The sequence below is a fragment of the Anastrepha ludens genome, chromosome 5 (genome assembly GCF_028408465.1).
Source record: "Anastrepha ludens isolate Willacy chromosome 5, idAnaLude1.1, whole genome shotgun sequence".
NCBI lineage: Eukaryota > Metazoa > Arthropoda > Insecta > Diptera > Tephritidae > Anastrepha > Anastrepha ludens.
Genome location: NC_071501.1, coordinates 41,585,751 through 41,600,992, shown reverse-complemented (window position 1 = coordinate 41,600,992; position 15,242 = coordinate 41,585,751). Strand labels below are relative to the sequence as shown.

General features: G+C 40.3%; 1 protein-coding gene across 10 annotated transcripts in view; it reads right to left on the bottom strand.

The window, feature by feature from the left end:
• Positions 1-7,070: 7,070 nt before the first annotated feature.
• Positions 7,071-15,242, bottom strand: part of LOC128865334 (myosin-11) — a 45,252-nt gene continuing 37,080 nt past the window's right edge. For all 10 annotated transcript variants that reach the window (XM_054105535.1, XM_054105536.1, XM_054105534.1 and 7 more), the window contains exons 14-18: positions 14,083-14,253; positions 13,046-14,026; positions 12,766-12,981; positions 12,460-12,702; positions 7,071-7,489 (exon numbers count right to left, since the gene is read on the bottom strand). In XM_054105535.1, coding sequence (XP_053961510.1) covers positions 7,436-7,489; positions 12,460-12,702; positions 12,766-12,981; positions 13,046-14,026; positions 14,083-14,253 — 1,665 coding nt within the window. In that variant the 3' untranslated portion in view covers positions 7,071-7,435. The remainder of the gene's footprint in view (positions 7,490-12,459; positions 12,703-12,765; positions 12,982-13,045; positions 14,027-14,082; positions 14,254-15,242) is intronic.

Here is a 15,242-nt window from a genome sequence, read left to right as displayed (position 1 = left end):
TTTCGCATTCATTTGAATCGAGGAAGTCGAGTGATTTCCCTTCTCACGTCTCAGCAGTTATTGTCGCAAAATTAATGGAAATAGGGTTGCAACTCGTTTCATATCCCGTAGAAATAACGAGCGAGGAAAAGATTTTATTCAAACGAGGAGGTAATTGCAAAAACGAATAGCTATTTTTCAGACTTGGATAAATCCTATTATTCGGAAGGGATCAACGAACTAGAACATCATTGGACGAAGTCTATGAGCCTAAAAGAAGACTATGGAAAAATAAAAAAGGCTTACCCCAGAAAACTATTATTTTTTTGAACGACCTTTTCAAACGACTCTCGTACATATATACAAGAACATCGTTTTATCTTCATCTCTCCCCTTCTACTACGCTTAAGTCATTATATCATCCACCGCACGACTTCTGAACACTTGACACTTGTTGTAATAGCACCGTTAATTATGGCCGATTATAAAAAGCAGCTGTTTTCTATAATTTCGCTAAAACTGTTATGCGTATGTGCACAGCTGACTACGAAAAAAACTGCGCACACATTCTATTATTTGCGTTCGGGTTTCAAATGTAATAACAACAACAAGTCAAGTATAATAACAAAAGCAAACGCATAAATGCACCGGAAGCAATAATAAGTAGGGGATTAAAGGGGAATGACGCTGCACTATCATTTCGTACTGCCGTCATCGTGCTGGCGCAGCTTACCAGTAGGAAAAATCGTTGCTTCCTAGGTGGATGTGGTAAACTCAAAGTGGCACTACCCTACAAGACAGCAGACTATCATATAAGCACTCATATTATCATCTTCACTATTCTCATCCAACTACACATTTTCGTTCAAGCCATGGGAAAGTTCTGATAGTTTCCCCTTGTCGGTGTGATATTCTATCTCTCTTTTACCAATAACAATTTCTTATAACTGAAAAATATATATACATACTATGTTCTAAAGACAAGGTAACTAATCATTTTTATTCTTACAATGTAATAACTTCTGATAACTAAGCTCCTCATTGTCGTCATCACAAACTTCTCAGCACTAATAATCATACTTCTAATTTTTGTTATAAAAAAGTAATCAGCACTGATGGGCCAAACTACTCATTTTCGTTATCAAAAAGTAATCAGCACAAAGTCCTCATTTTCGTAAAAAGTAATCAGACTGATGACAAAGAGGAAGTGTCTTCTGCTTTCTTATCTGGTTCCTATAAAAAGCTAGCTAGGTTAGGTTAGGATAAATTGCTGCACACGCGAGGTCCCACTTGGAGAAAGAATAAAATTTCGTTCATTGAATTGTCATAAAGAGAGAAAAGAACCAAACAGGAGAAAAAGAAAGAAGAGGCTTTTGATTGGAGGATGACCACCAACGATGGCTAATTCCACTTGTATCAACCACTTCAAGCTACTAATGAAATTCACCAGATGTGTGATATTTAAACCTTCTATATCCGCTGGTGTAACAAAAAATTGAGAGCCCAGAAGTCTGAATCTTATCCCGATGAAAGCAGGGCCGCTGAGAAGAAGATACCGAGAGATGATTCCACCTCATCCTGTAGACAGCTTCTGCAGAAAGGATTTGAAACAATCCCAAGTCTCATCGCTTGGATACCTAGCGGACAGTTCCCAAGATACCCACCAAATTCGAGAGCTGCTGCTTTGTTAGCCTTAGAAGTTTCCTCGAGCGTCCCCGATCTCCCTTGACCAGAAGGCTCTAGAGACTTTACACGCTTGCGCACCAACCCATCTTACCAGGAGTATACCACAGGTTCGGTATACCACAGGAACCCCAATGCTTTCATTTCGTAGCGAAACCGTCTTCAGGATCTCCGGCCTAGACCGCTCATCAGCCTAGCATTTTTCCGCTATACCACTGTAACTGGGAACTTAAAATGATAATCGACAGTTTTCGAATGCAGTCGAGAGAGAAATCAGGCATTCCCCGACTAATTTTGGATGCACGAACAACAACCCCAGTTCCCTAATTAACGCTTGGCTTTCGAAGTGGATATTTAGCTTTCTTACAGCAATTACAAAAGTAGGCAACCGATGCACTGCTTCTTTAATTGTGGCTACCTCCGCTTGGCAAACGATACAGAAGTCCGGAAGTCTAAATTTGAATTTGATAGGGAATACTCCCCACTAACGCTTCCGTGCGGCTTCGAGCCATCCGTAAACATGTTAGCCATGACCTGTCTTCAAATGTTGCACACCGCCCACTCCACCCTTCAGGGCAAGTTGAGAAAGCACAGCCGACGTAACCGTCAATATTAAAGAAGACCGAGAAATTTTGATTCGACGTCACTCAGCTGAATTGGGCATCACTAGAGAGTCAAATCAGCTTATTTTGCGGTATGATTAGGCCTGTATTCATATGGGATTGTGCTTATACAAGAATGGAACCCGAACGACCATAGACAAAGCTGTAAGTTCGCTAATTAGATCGAGGAAATTTTGTCCCGGAGGACTAAATTTAGACCCAAAAAATTGCCATTTCTGGGACGAACACAATCCAGAAGTATTCTACCAAGCATCAATGCATCCACACATATTGAATGCTTGGTGTAATTTATGAGATGCTGGCACCATCGGACATTATTTCTTTCGGAATGAAGAAGGAGATACCCAACATTGATGATTTCGAGCTGTAGTTCCGACACAACACTACGGAATACAAAAGCAATAAAAGCAGTAAGTAGTGAAGAAAAAAATTTGAATAGTTGGTTATCTAACAGTGTGCGTTCATCAATCGGTCGCCGCGATCATCCGAATTGACACCCCTAAATTTTTTTTTTTTGGGTTACGGCAACTACGCTAACAAGCCAAGATTGGGTGAGCTCGAGGCAAACATTCAGGACGTTAGTGTTGAAATAAAGCGGTGCATATTGGACAAAGTCGTGAAAAATTTAGCTGATCGCTTGAAGCACTGCCAGAGAAGCCGAGGTGGTCATATGACACAACAACACCGTTGTGGAGCTGTTACAATTATTTTCCTAGTATTCTTATCTGGTCACCAGATACTTTCAATTTATCGTAATACGAGTATTATAAAATTTACGTAATTTTACACAAAAAAATACAATATTGAAAGCTTTAAAAAATGCCATATTTATTCTTTTCTCTGCGACTTTCTTGCGGGGTTGTTGTGCATTTATTTGTGGTGCCTAAATATGCCTTCTGGGCTGAAATTTAATTAAAATTTTAATTTTCGGCAACCACTACGGAACTGAATATGGAACCGGTCGCTGTTGGGACTCGAATTGTTGGTGTTGTGACTCGGCTCGATGATTTGCGGTTTCATAGTTTTATTATAGCTTTTTTTTGGTTTTGCCATGCCTCTAATTGATAGCGCTTGGCCAGCATCAGTATAAACAACAAAATGTATTCGCACACACTGCCATGTTAGCGCAGATACAAAAGCTCTACTAGCTTAGCTGCATTGTTTTGTGCGGAAATGGTTAATGTTGTTAGTTTGTTTTTATTGTTGTCATTATTACGGCAGCAATTTGTGACAGGAAGTGGTGTTGACAGCAGTTGCAGTAATGTGGTCGTTGCATTGAAATGGCGTCCACTATTTTCGGAGCACTATTGCATTCACGTGGCGGCCGCCGTAGCCGAATGGGTTGGTGCGTGATTACCATTCGGAATTCACCGAGAGGTCGTTAGTTCGAATCTCGGTGAAGGCAAAATTAATAAAAACATTTTTCTAATAGCGGTCGCCCCTCGGCAGGCAATGGCAAACCTCCGAGTGTATTTCTGCCATGAAAAAGCTCCTCATAAAAATATCTGCCGTTCGGAGTCGGCTTGAAACTGTAGGTCCCTCCATTTGTGGAACAACATCAAGACGCACACCACAAATAGGAGGAGGAGCTCGGCCAAACACCTAACAGAAGTGTACGCGCCAATTATTTATTATTATTTATTTATTATTGCATTCACGTATTGCGCATACACATGTATATAGGGTGGTTTGTGTAGTGGTTTCTAAAAAAAAAAAAATTAGCAAATATTTGTTTTCGGTATATTATCAGTTTATTCGAAAGAGTAAATGGTCCCATTATTTATGGAAAATGATTACATTCATTTTTGCTACCTTGGCTTGTTTCGCCGTAGTGCATCCTGTTAGCTTAGTTTTTCAAGACATTCGTGGCGGTTTGTGGATCTATATATCTCACGAATGGTTTACTCGATATTCGCCATCTTTGAGATGGATGATATTACGAATATGGGTCGATTGCGCCATGAACTGTGTGATAAGGCGCGCCATCCTATTGAAACCATGGATCTTCCAAGCTTAAATACGCGACCATTTCGACCACAAAAAATCGTTTATCATACCTCTCCGAATCTCCGTGCATGAAACGTCTAATAAAAAATTTGTCTAACAACAGTCGCCCCTCGGCAAGCAATAGCGAGCCTCCGAGAGTATTTCTGCTCTGAAAAAGCTCCTCATAAAAAGCCATTTGTCGTTCGGAAAGTCCCTTTAATGATGCACCTGCTCTAAGATCCACACCAAACTGTCTCTCTTTGAGCGTGCATTGGTTTCCCCACATTCCCGTGCGGGTTTCCGAACTTTCCGATTGCCAAATACGGCATTTTTTCTTGTTAACAAAGCCGCCGAGATCAAAATACGCTTCTCCAGAGAAAAATGGTGTCAACTTCTTTTCAATTAACGCACTCTTTGGGCTAAACAATATTGACTTTGAAAGTAAGATTGAAATATTTCCCAACATCGTTCAGGATTAAAGCGATCAATTTCATTCCGCGGACATATGATACTGACTGTCCGTCTATATTTCAAGTAAGAAGCAGCTGTCACTGTCTAAATAACACATGAGCATATGAAAAAAAACATGAGATGGACCACCCTGTGCATGCATATGCATATTCACACTAAGATGTATCATCACTGTCACATTCTGTATGCAAATAACAAATTGTTTCAATAGGCCAACAATTCGATAAAAAACTTGTTAAAGCGGCAAGGCAAAATGCAAAAGCGCTATTCAATTTTGGACAAATTATTACTTTGAAGATTCTAAATCCATTTTGGTACTTGATATCTTCTCACAACTGTCATGGCAAGTAATTTCAGAAGTACACTTCCCATAGAATCTTTGAACTTATGGTTAACCTTGCTGGTGTGATATCTTTAAATTGATTTCGAAGGAGTAAAAGCTTAAGAACTTCCTAAGCAATAAATTCGCCTCTTGTCCAGGAAAAAAAAACATTTTTTATTAAGCAATGCAAACCTCCTAGTGTATTTTTGCCATGAAAAAGGTACTCACAAAAAAACTATACTGGAACTATATTTGCTGAAGACAGTTTTGATATTCAATCATTCTCCGAGACTACAAAATCCAAAATCATTGTATTGAAGGACTTTTCAATAAATGTCACCTTGATCAAAAAGTTCCCGAAATATGAACAGAAAATTCAAAACACAAGTTTACTCCTCAAAAGCGATATTATCGCCTTCAAAGTACTGCCCACCAACTGCATGGCACTTATGCCAGCGTTTGATCCAGCTCTCGAAACATTTCTAGTATAACCACCAGAGCTATTTCCGATTTTTCCATTACTTTCTTTTGACTATTAAAAACGCATTCCCTGTAATGGTTTTTTGAGTCCATCAAAGAAAAAAAATCGCAGAAAACTTAATGAAGTAAATTCGATTGCTGTCGATAGGTATTCGTTTCGTTTTTAGTCAGATTCACGGGTAATGATGGCACTGTGTGACTCACGAAATGTTTTCCCACAAATCTTTTCATTTTTGGGAAAATGCTTTATGAAAACATCTCATAAAGCCAAATAATAGTCCTTATTAACGGCGGCCACCGTAGCCGAATGGGTTGGTGCGTGATTACCATTCGGAATTCACAGAGAGGTCGTTGGTTCGAATCTCGGTGAAAGCAAAATTTATAAAAACATTTTTCTAATAGCGGTCGCCCCTCGGCAGGCAATGGCAAACCTTCGAGTGTATTCCTGCCATGAAAAAGCTCCTCATAAAAATATTTGCCGTTCGGAGTCGGCTTGAAACTGTAGGTCCCTTCATTTGTGGAACAACATCAAAACGCGCACCACAAATAGGAGGAGGAGCTCGGCCAAACACCTAACAGAAGTGTACGCGCCAATAATTTTTTTTTTTTTTTTATTAACTGTCTGACTTTCTGTCATTTCTTTGGCGATATCAACTCGTTCCCTTTTTTGTATGAAATTCAGGTCCTTTGGGACGAACTTTACAGCAACACGGCGCAAACTCAAACCATTAACTGCAATATCCCGAATGGTTCTTTGAGCAATGTTCGAATCCTCTGTCAGCTTTCTAATGGTTTATTTGCGTTTATTGATCAACTTTTTTAGTTTCTTGATGTTTTCATCAATTTTCAATGTCGACGCCTGCCCTTAGGTTAGGTTGATATGGTTGCCCAGGGAATGGGCACACTTGGACGAAGAAGGATTCGTCCTTTGTGATGTCATTATGGAGGGGTGAGGCGGGAGAGAAAGACCGATGGGATACAGGGAGAGGGCGGGGAGAGGTGGTGCTGGGATGGTTAGGAGCGTGCGGATTGACGCCTGCCCTTACGTTCGTCATCCTCGATAGTCTCACGATCTCTTCATGCCACTCGAATACGGCTGCAGAGTATCATAACCGAAACTGTTTCCAACATTTCTAAGATTTTCGCACCATTCAATTCATTGTTGCTTTAATACAAACTCGTTGTTGCAAATTAAGATTAAAACTGTACTCGAGGCAGTGTTAGTCACAGATGTGGCAACCTAACCAAAATAAAAAACAGAACTCAAATCAATTAACTTAGAGCGTCTCCTGGCGCTTGTTCCGGAACTCTTTAATAAAGGTGGTATTACTTATTATTCCGTCCAATTGTCTTTTTTTAGGCAAAAGAAAAAGACTCCTACTAATCATGATTCGAAATCCAATGGAACTCACCCCTTTTGGTACTAATAAATTTCCTCCAAGAATTTATTGATACCCCCATTGCACTGCTCTAACTTACTTTTATGCCACCAGCGCTCCACTCAACGCAAATAACAAACAACATAGTTTCATATTGGCTAATAAATATAATGATTTGTAGTATGACATACTAACATTACGGTACATTAAGAAAGTAAATATTTGAAATAAATAAAAGAATAGAAAAAAGTTGATTAAAAGTATGTATGTAGATGAATCTGGATGCAATGCGATAAAATTGAGCTCCTGCATTCAAGAATGGGAAACAATTTGAATAACGCCATTGCCAGTTCTGATATGTAGCAAAAATATATACGCTTTTCGCTACCATATCAAATAATTTAAATGTTTTAAATAAGACAACAAACGTACGCGTGGATGTACCTATGTAGGATTTCGAAATACCGTGGCATGGAACAAGTTTCTAATACAGAAAATAGAAAAGTGGGCAACTATTTAGCTGTTCGACGTTTTGTCAGCGGTGTGGTAGGCGTCGGTGGTTTTATCTGAAAACAAAAATAAATTGGAAATTTAATTGCACAAAATTTACTTTTAATAAAAACAATGTGATAACTTTTGTGTGCGCTTTCATATGCATGCATACACACATACATATATACAGTATCGGACAAAGCATTCACATTCCAAAGAAAATACAAATATTATTCTAACAGTAACATATTTAAGTATGTAAATTATTCGTGAAATCGAATAAACACACTAAACTAACACTCGTACACGTATGTATATGCAAAAGGTGGCGCAAAATTAATAACCCCTCCGGATGATTTATAGTTTTTGCAAATGGTGACGTGAGTCAATCATATTTGGTACTTGTGAACGAGGCAGCTGCAGCATACAAACAGACAAGCACTGAAGCACGTAAAAGTAAAAATAAGGATTTCCATCACCCAAAGTACTTCTTTTTTTTTTGTTTTTAGTAAAACAATTATTCAAAACCAAACTCTTTAAACTCTGAAAAGCTAAGCATCGGTGAATCTTTTCGCTACTGTGGCGTAGAGCACACAAATCTTTAACACTGAGTACAGATACTAAAATTTTCCATGCGGAGTTTTTCGCCATAATAGAAGCAGTGGAAGTCGTATCCAAAAGAAGGTTCGAAAGAGTACGAGGGATGCCTTTTATATTTCGGGATTAGAGAACAAAAACAAATTTTAATCATCGAAAATCACTTTATTGTTTTTCAAAATATTCTCCAAGATCTATACACTTTTGCATGCGTTTGAACCAATTGTCGAAGCACTTTTGCCACTCTGAATGAGGTACCTCCAAAACATGCATTCTGAATGCCACAACCGCTTCTTCAGGTGTCGAAAAACGTTGACCTCGCAGTTTGTTTTTTACGTACGGGAATAAAGAGAAGTCATTCGGTGCCAAGTCAGGACTAAACGGCGGATGACCCATTAATTCGATGTTTTGGGTGCTCAAAAATGCAGTTGTTTGAGCCGATGTGTAAGAGCTCGCATTGTCCTGGTGAAGAGTGATCCGTCTTTTGCGATTGGTTTTCCTAATTTCTTGGAAGACAACTGGCAAACAAATGGTTGTGTACCACTCAGAATTTACTGTTCTGCGTTGTTCTAGTGGTACGGTTGCGACATGTCCAGTTTTTCCGAAAAAACAGGCGACCATTTGCTTGGAAGTGCTTCGTGCGCGAACAACTTTTGTTGGACTTGGCTCATCTTGAAACACCCATACAGTCGTCTGCTGTTTACTTTCGGGCTCATACGCTAAATCCATGATTCACCACCTGTCACGATGTCATAGACGTGTTTCGAAGCCCCGCGGTCGTATTTTTTAAGCATTTCCTTCGACCAATCGACACGAGCCTTTTTTTGAGCGATTGACAAATTGTGTGGGATCCAACGCGAACAATTTTTTTTGTAGGTCAAATGTTTATGCAATATTGAATGTATGCTGGTCTCACTAATGCCTAAGATTGTCTCAATCTCACGATAGATCACATGACGATCTTGCAATATCAGTTCGCGCACAGCATCAATGGTTTTCGGAACAACAACTGATTTTGGACGACCTTCACGAAATTCGTCTTGGAGTGAACTACGACCACGATTGAATTCACCATACCACCGATAAACACTGGTCCTTGATGGAGCTTCATCGCCAAAAAATGAATTAAGTTCATCCATGCAATGTTGCTGAGTTAATCCACGTCGAAAGTTGTAAAAAATAATCGCAAGAAAATGTTCACGATTTAATTCCATTTTTAGACCGAGATGAATCTTTTAAGTTACTGTAAACAACACAAATAGCGCTGGTATTTCAAAACGTTCTGAGTACGTAAAAGCCAAAAAATGTCAAACTTTGCGATACAGCTGTCAGTTGCCAGATTGCAACACCAGGGCTGCCAAATCCCGAAATATAAAAGGCACCCCTCGTACAAATTAAAATTCTTTCGGACAGTTAATCAGTCCTCAAAGTCTTAAGTAACTTTACGTTCAATTCAAACGTTCTTATAGAGTGTAACAATGCACTCAACAAACTGGCGACTCTTAATCAGGTTTTCCTGATTTGGGTATCAGGACATGAGGAACACGAGGGGAACGAGAAAACTTTTATGCTATAAAAAGGATTCCCCATTTTCGGCTTGAACAAAAACTTCCAAAAATAGGAAACCAAAAAATGGAGCTAAATAAAAGCCAGTGGGTAATGGAACGGCACAAACGACCTCAATCACTTCAAAAAGTTCCTAAACTTTAATACCAACAGAGCAAAATCTTCTCTAACCCTGGAGAAAAACGGCCTCTAATTACTCTATATATATTAGCACTTACAGGCCACTTTGCCTGCAATAAACATTTCATTAGAACTATCTAGCACTAGTATATGCAGGTACTGCCTTGACGAAGTGGCGTCCATGGAACACTTTACCACCAATTGCGAAGCATTAGGTCACAAGAGACACATAACCCTGGGTTCATATCTACTAGAGGATGAAGACTTACAAATGCTCCCTCTTATGAAGCTGGTTCGATTCCACGCAATCCTAAATACTTAAAATTAAGCACTTAAGGGCGCACAATGGATCAATCTGGTCGCGGTGCATAAAGACCTTAGCCTAACCCGTACAACCATTATCATTACCACCCTTTCGATTTCCTAATCAATGTAGTGCCTTTCAGGCAGAGGTTATCGCATAAGAGAGGGCTTATCGCTCTTAAAAAAGAGATCTTTAACTACGAGGGAAGCTGTCTGACTATCCATCTTAGGAGACAGGATAGGAAAAACACCATAGGGGTACTAAGAGGGCATTGTATAATTGGAAAGCATGGAAATAAACTGGGAGTACCACATAATGACTTTTGTCGATGCTATAAAGATATGAAAGAGGAGGAAACCGTAGAACACCTCCTCTGAGGTGTAAATGATGAGTTCCAATGGTATCACAATGTGACTATTCAGACTTAAGTGTGTCGGATGACAGCCACTCAACCTATCCTAACGAAAATCAAAATTGGACGATTAATTTTGCGCCACCTTGTATACATATTTTTTAGTGGATTTGGCATAGAAGCAATGAGATTTTCAATAGTTCTCCTTTCCCAACGGTTCTCAATCAACTTGAGACTATTAAACTGTACCAGCCAAAGCACCAGCATTGATCTACAAGACACGTCCAAAATAAACAAACTACGGCTCTCATAGAGAATTATTTCGACAGGGTTTATTGCAACACTCCCATATAACCTGACGCCTTCCCTTAAAGACAAACCCAACTAGAAGTCGGTTTGGTAAAAATTCTACACCAAACAAAAATGTCGATGTGATCTTCCGTCAAGTACGAAATTTGCACCGTTACTCGCTGCGTTTTGAAGGAAAAAAACTCCAGTTGAGATTTTTGAAGGAGTTATGAATTGTACAAGCGCATACAAAAGGAGCGGAAGGCCTACAATTGTGCAAAAAATGAAGTATGCGATTCGAGACGTTTGCAAAATCTCCACTTCTTTGCTGCAAAAAACTATCAAAGAAACCCTCGAATATCAAGAGATGAGTCCAGGGATGGGTTCCAAAACAGCTAGGAGAGTAACACAGAACGAGAGAAAGCACTTCCAGGACTCGTTTTAATGGGACATTTCACACCACCATCGGCTGGTGGTTCACAATACTATCTGTTCACTTCTCTGATATAGGTGGAAAAAGGTTTTCTAAGGACGAAGATTTGAAGGAAAAGTAGGTCAATGAGCTGCTCTTTTTGAGGCAGGTATGAAAAAGTTGGTACCCTGTCTCCTCGTCTCTATCGAAAGATGTAATTTTTTTTACTCCATTTTTTTCAAGTGATAGTCGGCTATCTGATTATTATTAATAAGTATAACTACTTATAATTTTAACTTCCATTCGGTAGTTCACGGCTTCGAAACCCCACGACATGAAAGGCCAGATAATAAAAAAATATGTTTCTAATACTGTCCACCACGCGGGAAGCAATGGCAAAGCTCCGAGTATATTTCTGTCATGAAAAAGTTTGGTAGGTTCCTCCATTTGTGGAATAACATGAAAACGCACACCACAAATAAAAGGATGAGCTCGCCAAATACTGGCAAGAGGCTCGTTCCCCGAAATGATTGACACTATTTGGTGGCGAAGTGTCGCTGCCATCATAAATCCGATGCCGATTTGGTGCACCTTTACATAACAATTGAAATAGACATCGGCAGATCCCATAGCCTTACTATCATTGCATCTCTTGGTGACGACAGTATCAGGCTCTACTCTGGCAAGGACATTAACCAACCAGCCAGGGGTGCCATTTCCAATAACGGAATGGAAATTTCAGATGCATGCCCTTAAATCGTAGTCCTTAAAATATTTATTTGCCGTTCTTGCCAGCAATGGTAGATAAATAATTGTCAAGATTTATTCGCTAAAGCTTGGAAAAACCCCAATGGAAAATAATAGACTCACACCATTGCTTTCGCGATTTTAAATTCACTTTTAGCAGCCTCTGTTTATCTGCTTACTTGGCTCTATGTCTAAATTTGGTATCCCGCAAAGCTAAAATGTCTGTGTAAAATGGCAATTCATTCCAGCAGCTTCATTAGAATTATAAAGGAACCCTCGGCATCCTATGATACTAAATGAGGACTCAGAGAAGGTGGCTCCTAATCATGCCACGTTTTTTATCAGGCGCCAAAATCTAACAGCAAGTGGCTGGGGCCGAATGAAGGTAGTGGGCAGTTTTCCTACATTTGCGGCCACAAAAACATGGGCACATCTACACCCCGATGCAGATTACCTATCCAAATTTTCTTTTAAATTTATTCTTCACTTTTTTTTCTTCATTTATTCTTCTAAATTCTAAATTTCTTCTTCATCAGAAAATTCTTGAGTTTTCAATAGAGGCTTCGGTTATATAATATAATATATCCAGTCCGATACAATAAATATGTATGTAAATAAACTGGACTACGATTGTATTCATTTACGCAATTTTACTCACCGCAGCACGTATTGGTTTAGCTGTCGCAGCATTAGCAGGAGGAGGTTCACGCGGCTGGGGGCCATCCACGTCTCCAACCACTGTCACTGCCACCGGACGATTTTCGACTGCCATGCGTTCGATACTCTCACTTCGAGACGTTGATCCCGCACGCTTAAACATACCTGACAAACGGCCACGTAAGTCTTTTTTGCTGGCACGCATATCACTGGCTACACTAATGTCAGAGTCAGATCCTTGAACCTTCAAATACAAGCATAAAATAATTAAGATTGCCACATATAACCCGACACACTTTCAACTTACCGACACTTCACTCTCGGAATTACGACTACTCTTCGTTAGACTGCGCAATTTTCCCATTAAGCTCTTCTTCTTTTTGCGCGGACCGCGTGGTATGTCACTCTGCGTGGAGCCACCAGATAGACGAGAGTCAAAGCTGCTGTCACGCATCATGCCACCCAATTCGGAATCAATGGACTGCATTGACGAGACGCTGCCATCATCCTGACGCCAAATGTTCTGTAACAATTAGTTATTTTTTATTATTTTCTTCATAATGCTAAATTATCACATAATGATTAACCTGATCCTTCTGTATTGAATGATCCAATGAGAGGCTCTTCCTTATTAAACTACCATTGTGTGTCGAAGTGCGCGATAATTTGGAGCCGTTGCGCGTTGAACCTGCTGCACTGGCCACTGAGCTCTGACTACCATGTGGATCATTTTCCTGCGATGCAGCACGTCGCAAATTACTGCGACGCACACGCATCCGTTCATTCTCATCTTCGCTAAGACGCTGGAATTTTCGCAACTCCTCTGACGCTTCAGCGAGGCGTGCGAGCACATTCGTTATTTGTGAATTATTTAACACTGTGTTCGGCGAGGGGCTGCGACTTCGTTGCCGTGCCGTACCCGCCTGCTCAGGCCGCAATGTGTTGCCACTGCTCGAAGATGAGCGCCTGCTTGTTGTTGCCATCTTCAGGTCTGGCGCTATCTTCACCAGCTCATCGACAGTTTGTAGCAAAGCGCCCACTTTACGCTCACCCCCATCTTGTTCCACGCGACGTTTCACTAACTCCTTCTCGTAGCGTTCACGTTCGCGACGCAGCTTTTCATTGGATGTTCGCAGTTTAGCGTGCACATCGCGCAATTCCAGCAAATCACATTGCAGTTCGGCAATCTTTCGTCGACCTTCCTCCATCTCCTCTTCCGTAGAGCGTTTCAGTTGCTCTAAACGTCGTTTTGACTCCAGACGCTCTTTGTCACGTTCTCGCTCAACTTCGAAGAGCGTTTGTCGCAAGTCACGCGCCAATGTTGATGTTTCTTGCAGCAGACGCTGTTGATCTTCGCGTTCTTTTTGCCACGAGAGTTCCAGTTTTGTTTTCATGCCCGGTATTTTTGTTCGCCCAGAGCCGATAACACGTTCTTCTTCGAACTCATTTAATTTGGATTGCATTTCAGATATTTTTATCTCATTTGCGCTACGCTCAGATACAAGCTCTGTTTTTACTTTACTCACTTCGAGGCGTGACTCGACCAACTGGTCCTCCAGACAACCGACCTGGAAGAATAATAGATTGTAAGATTTTACAAACGTAAAACTGCAAAAGAGCAAACCTGTTGTTCCAGATAGGCGATTTTGCTCTTATCATCGTCATCACTGCTGTGCATTGAACCACGACTCTGGCGGCCGGTGCTGCTTGCTTTGAGATCACCGATCTTTTTTTGTGCTGACTCTAGCATCTGCTTGAAGGTATCCCGATCTTTCTTGAACTTCTCGCATTGGCGCTGTAAACACAAGATTTAATAAAGAACTGAGGAAAAGTTGCAATAAGGAATGAAGGCAAAAAAGTGATTTCAGTAATCTGAATGTATAAGTTTTTAGATGAGAAATTGAACCAGGTAAGTATAAAGCATTGAGAATCCTGAAAAGGTGTCGAAACACCTTCACAGAAGTTCTCAGTGGAAACTCCAGCGGCGAAATCGATGAAACCACAACAATTAATACAACTGTGCGAAGACCGAAACGTAACTCGGTACACGTCGTACCTCCAGCCATCGTTAAAAAGAAGTCAGTCGTAATTATGGAATTCCTTCTTTAATCTTTTGACACTCGGAATGCGATTAGCTGCATTCTGTTTGTCGGAATTCGAACTATAACAATCAAATTAACTCCAGACTACTGTGGTATTTTCCAAACGGGGGTATATGCTGTTGCTTCAGCCAGCTGAGCTGGTATTCAACCAGTCTGCCAACCGGGTTAATATCTACTGCGGAAGGAAAGCCGATGAAATAGCTAAGAATGAGGGAACAAACACAGCCTGTATCAGTGCCAGGATACTGCATTCACATCCCTCAAAATCGAAAATTTCCTTTTCATCCCTAAAAAGCATTCAGAATTTGCTAAACGTCAATTCCGAACAAATTATCCGAAAACCCATGCGTTTAGTCTAAGGTATATGCCGAAACTGGGTTGTGATCGAGAATCTCAAAATCATCAGACTTATGTTTATAATATTAGGTTTTCATTGATGAGAGACGTACGTGAAGGGGCAGACAGGCATGTTGTCATTGAGATTACTTCACACTCTGTCTATATTGCTTTACACCTCATTTTTGATGTAGCAAAGAAGTCTACGGCGCGCGATTGTCATAGCCAAATGGGTTTGCGAGTGGTTTTCGTTCGGTAGTATTCGGGTTCGGAACCTTTTATGAAACACAAAAATTATAGAAAGTGTTTTTTTTCTAAAAGGAAAGAATATCTCAGAAAATCATCT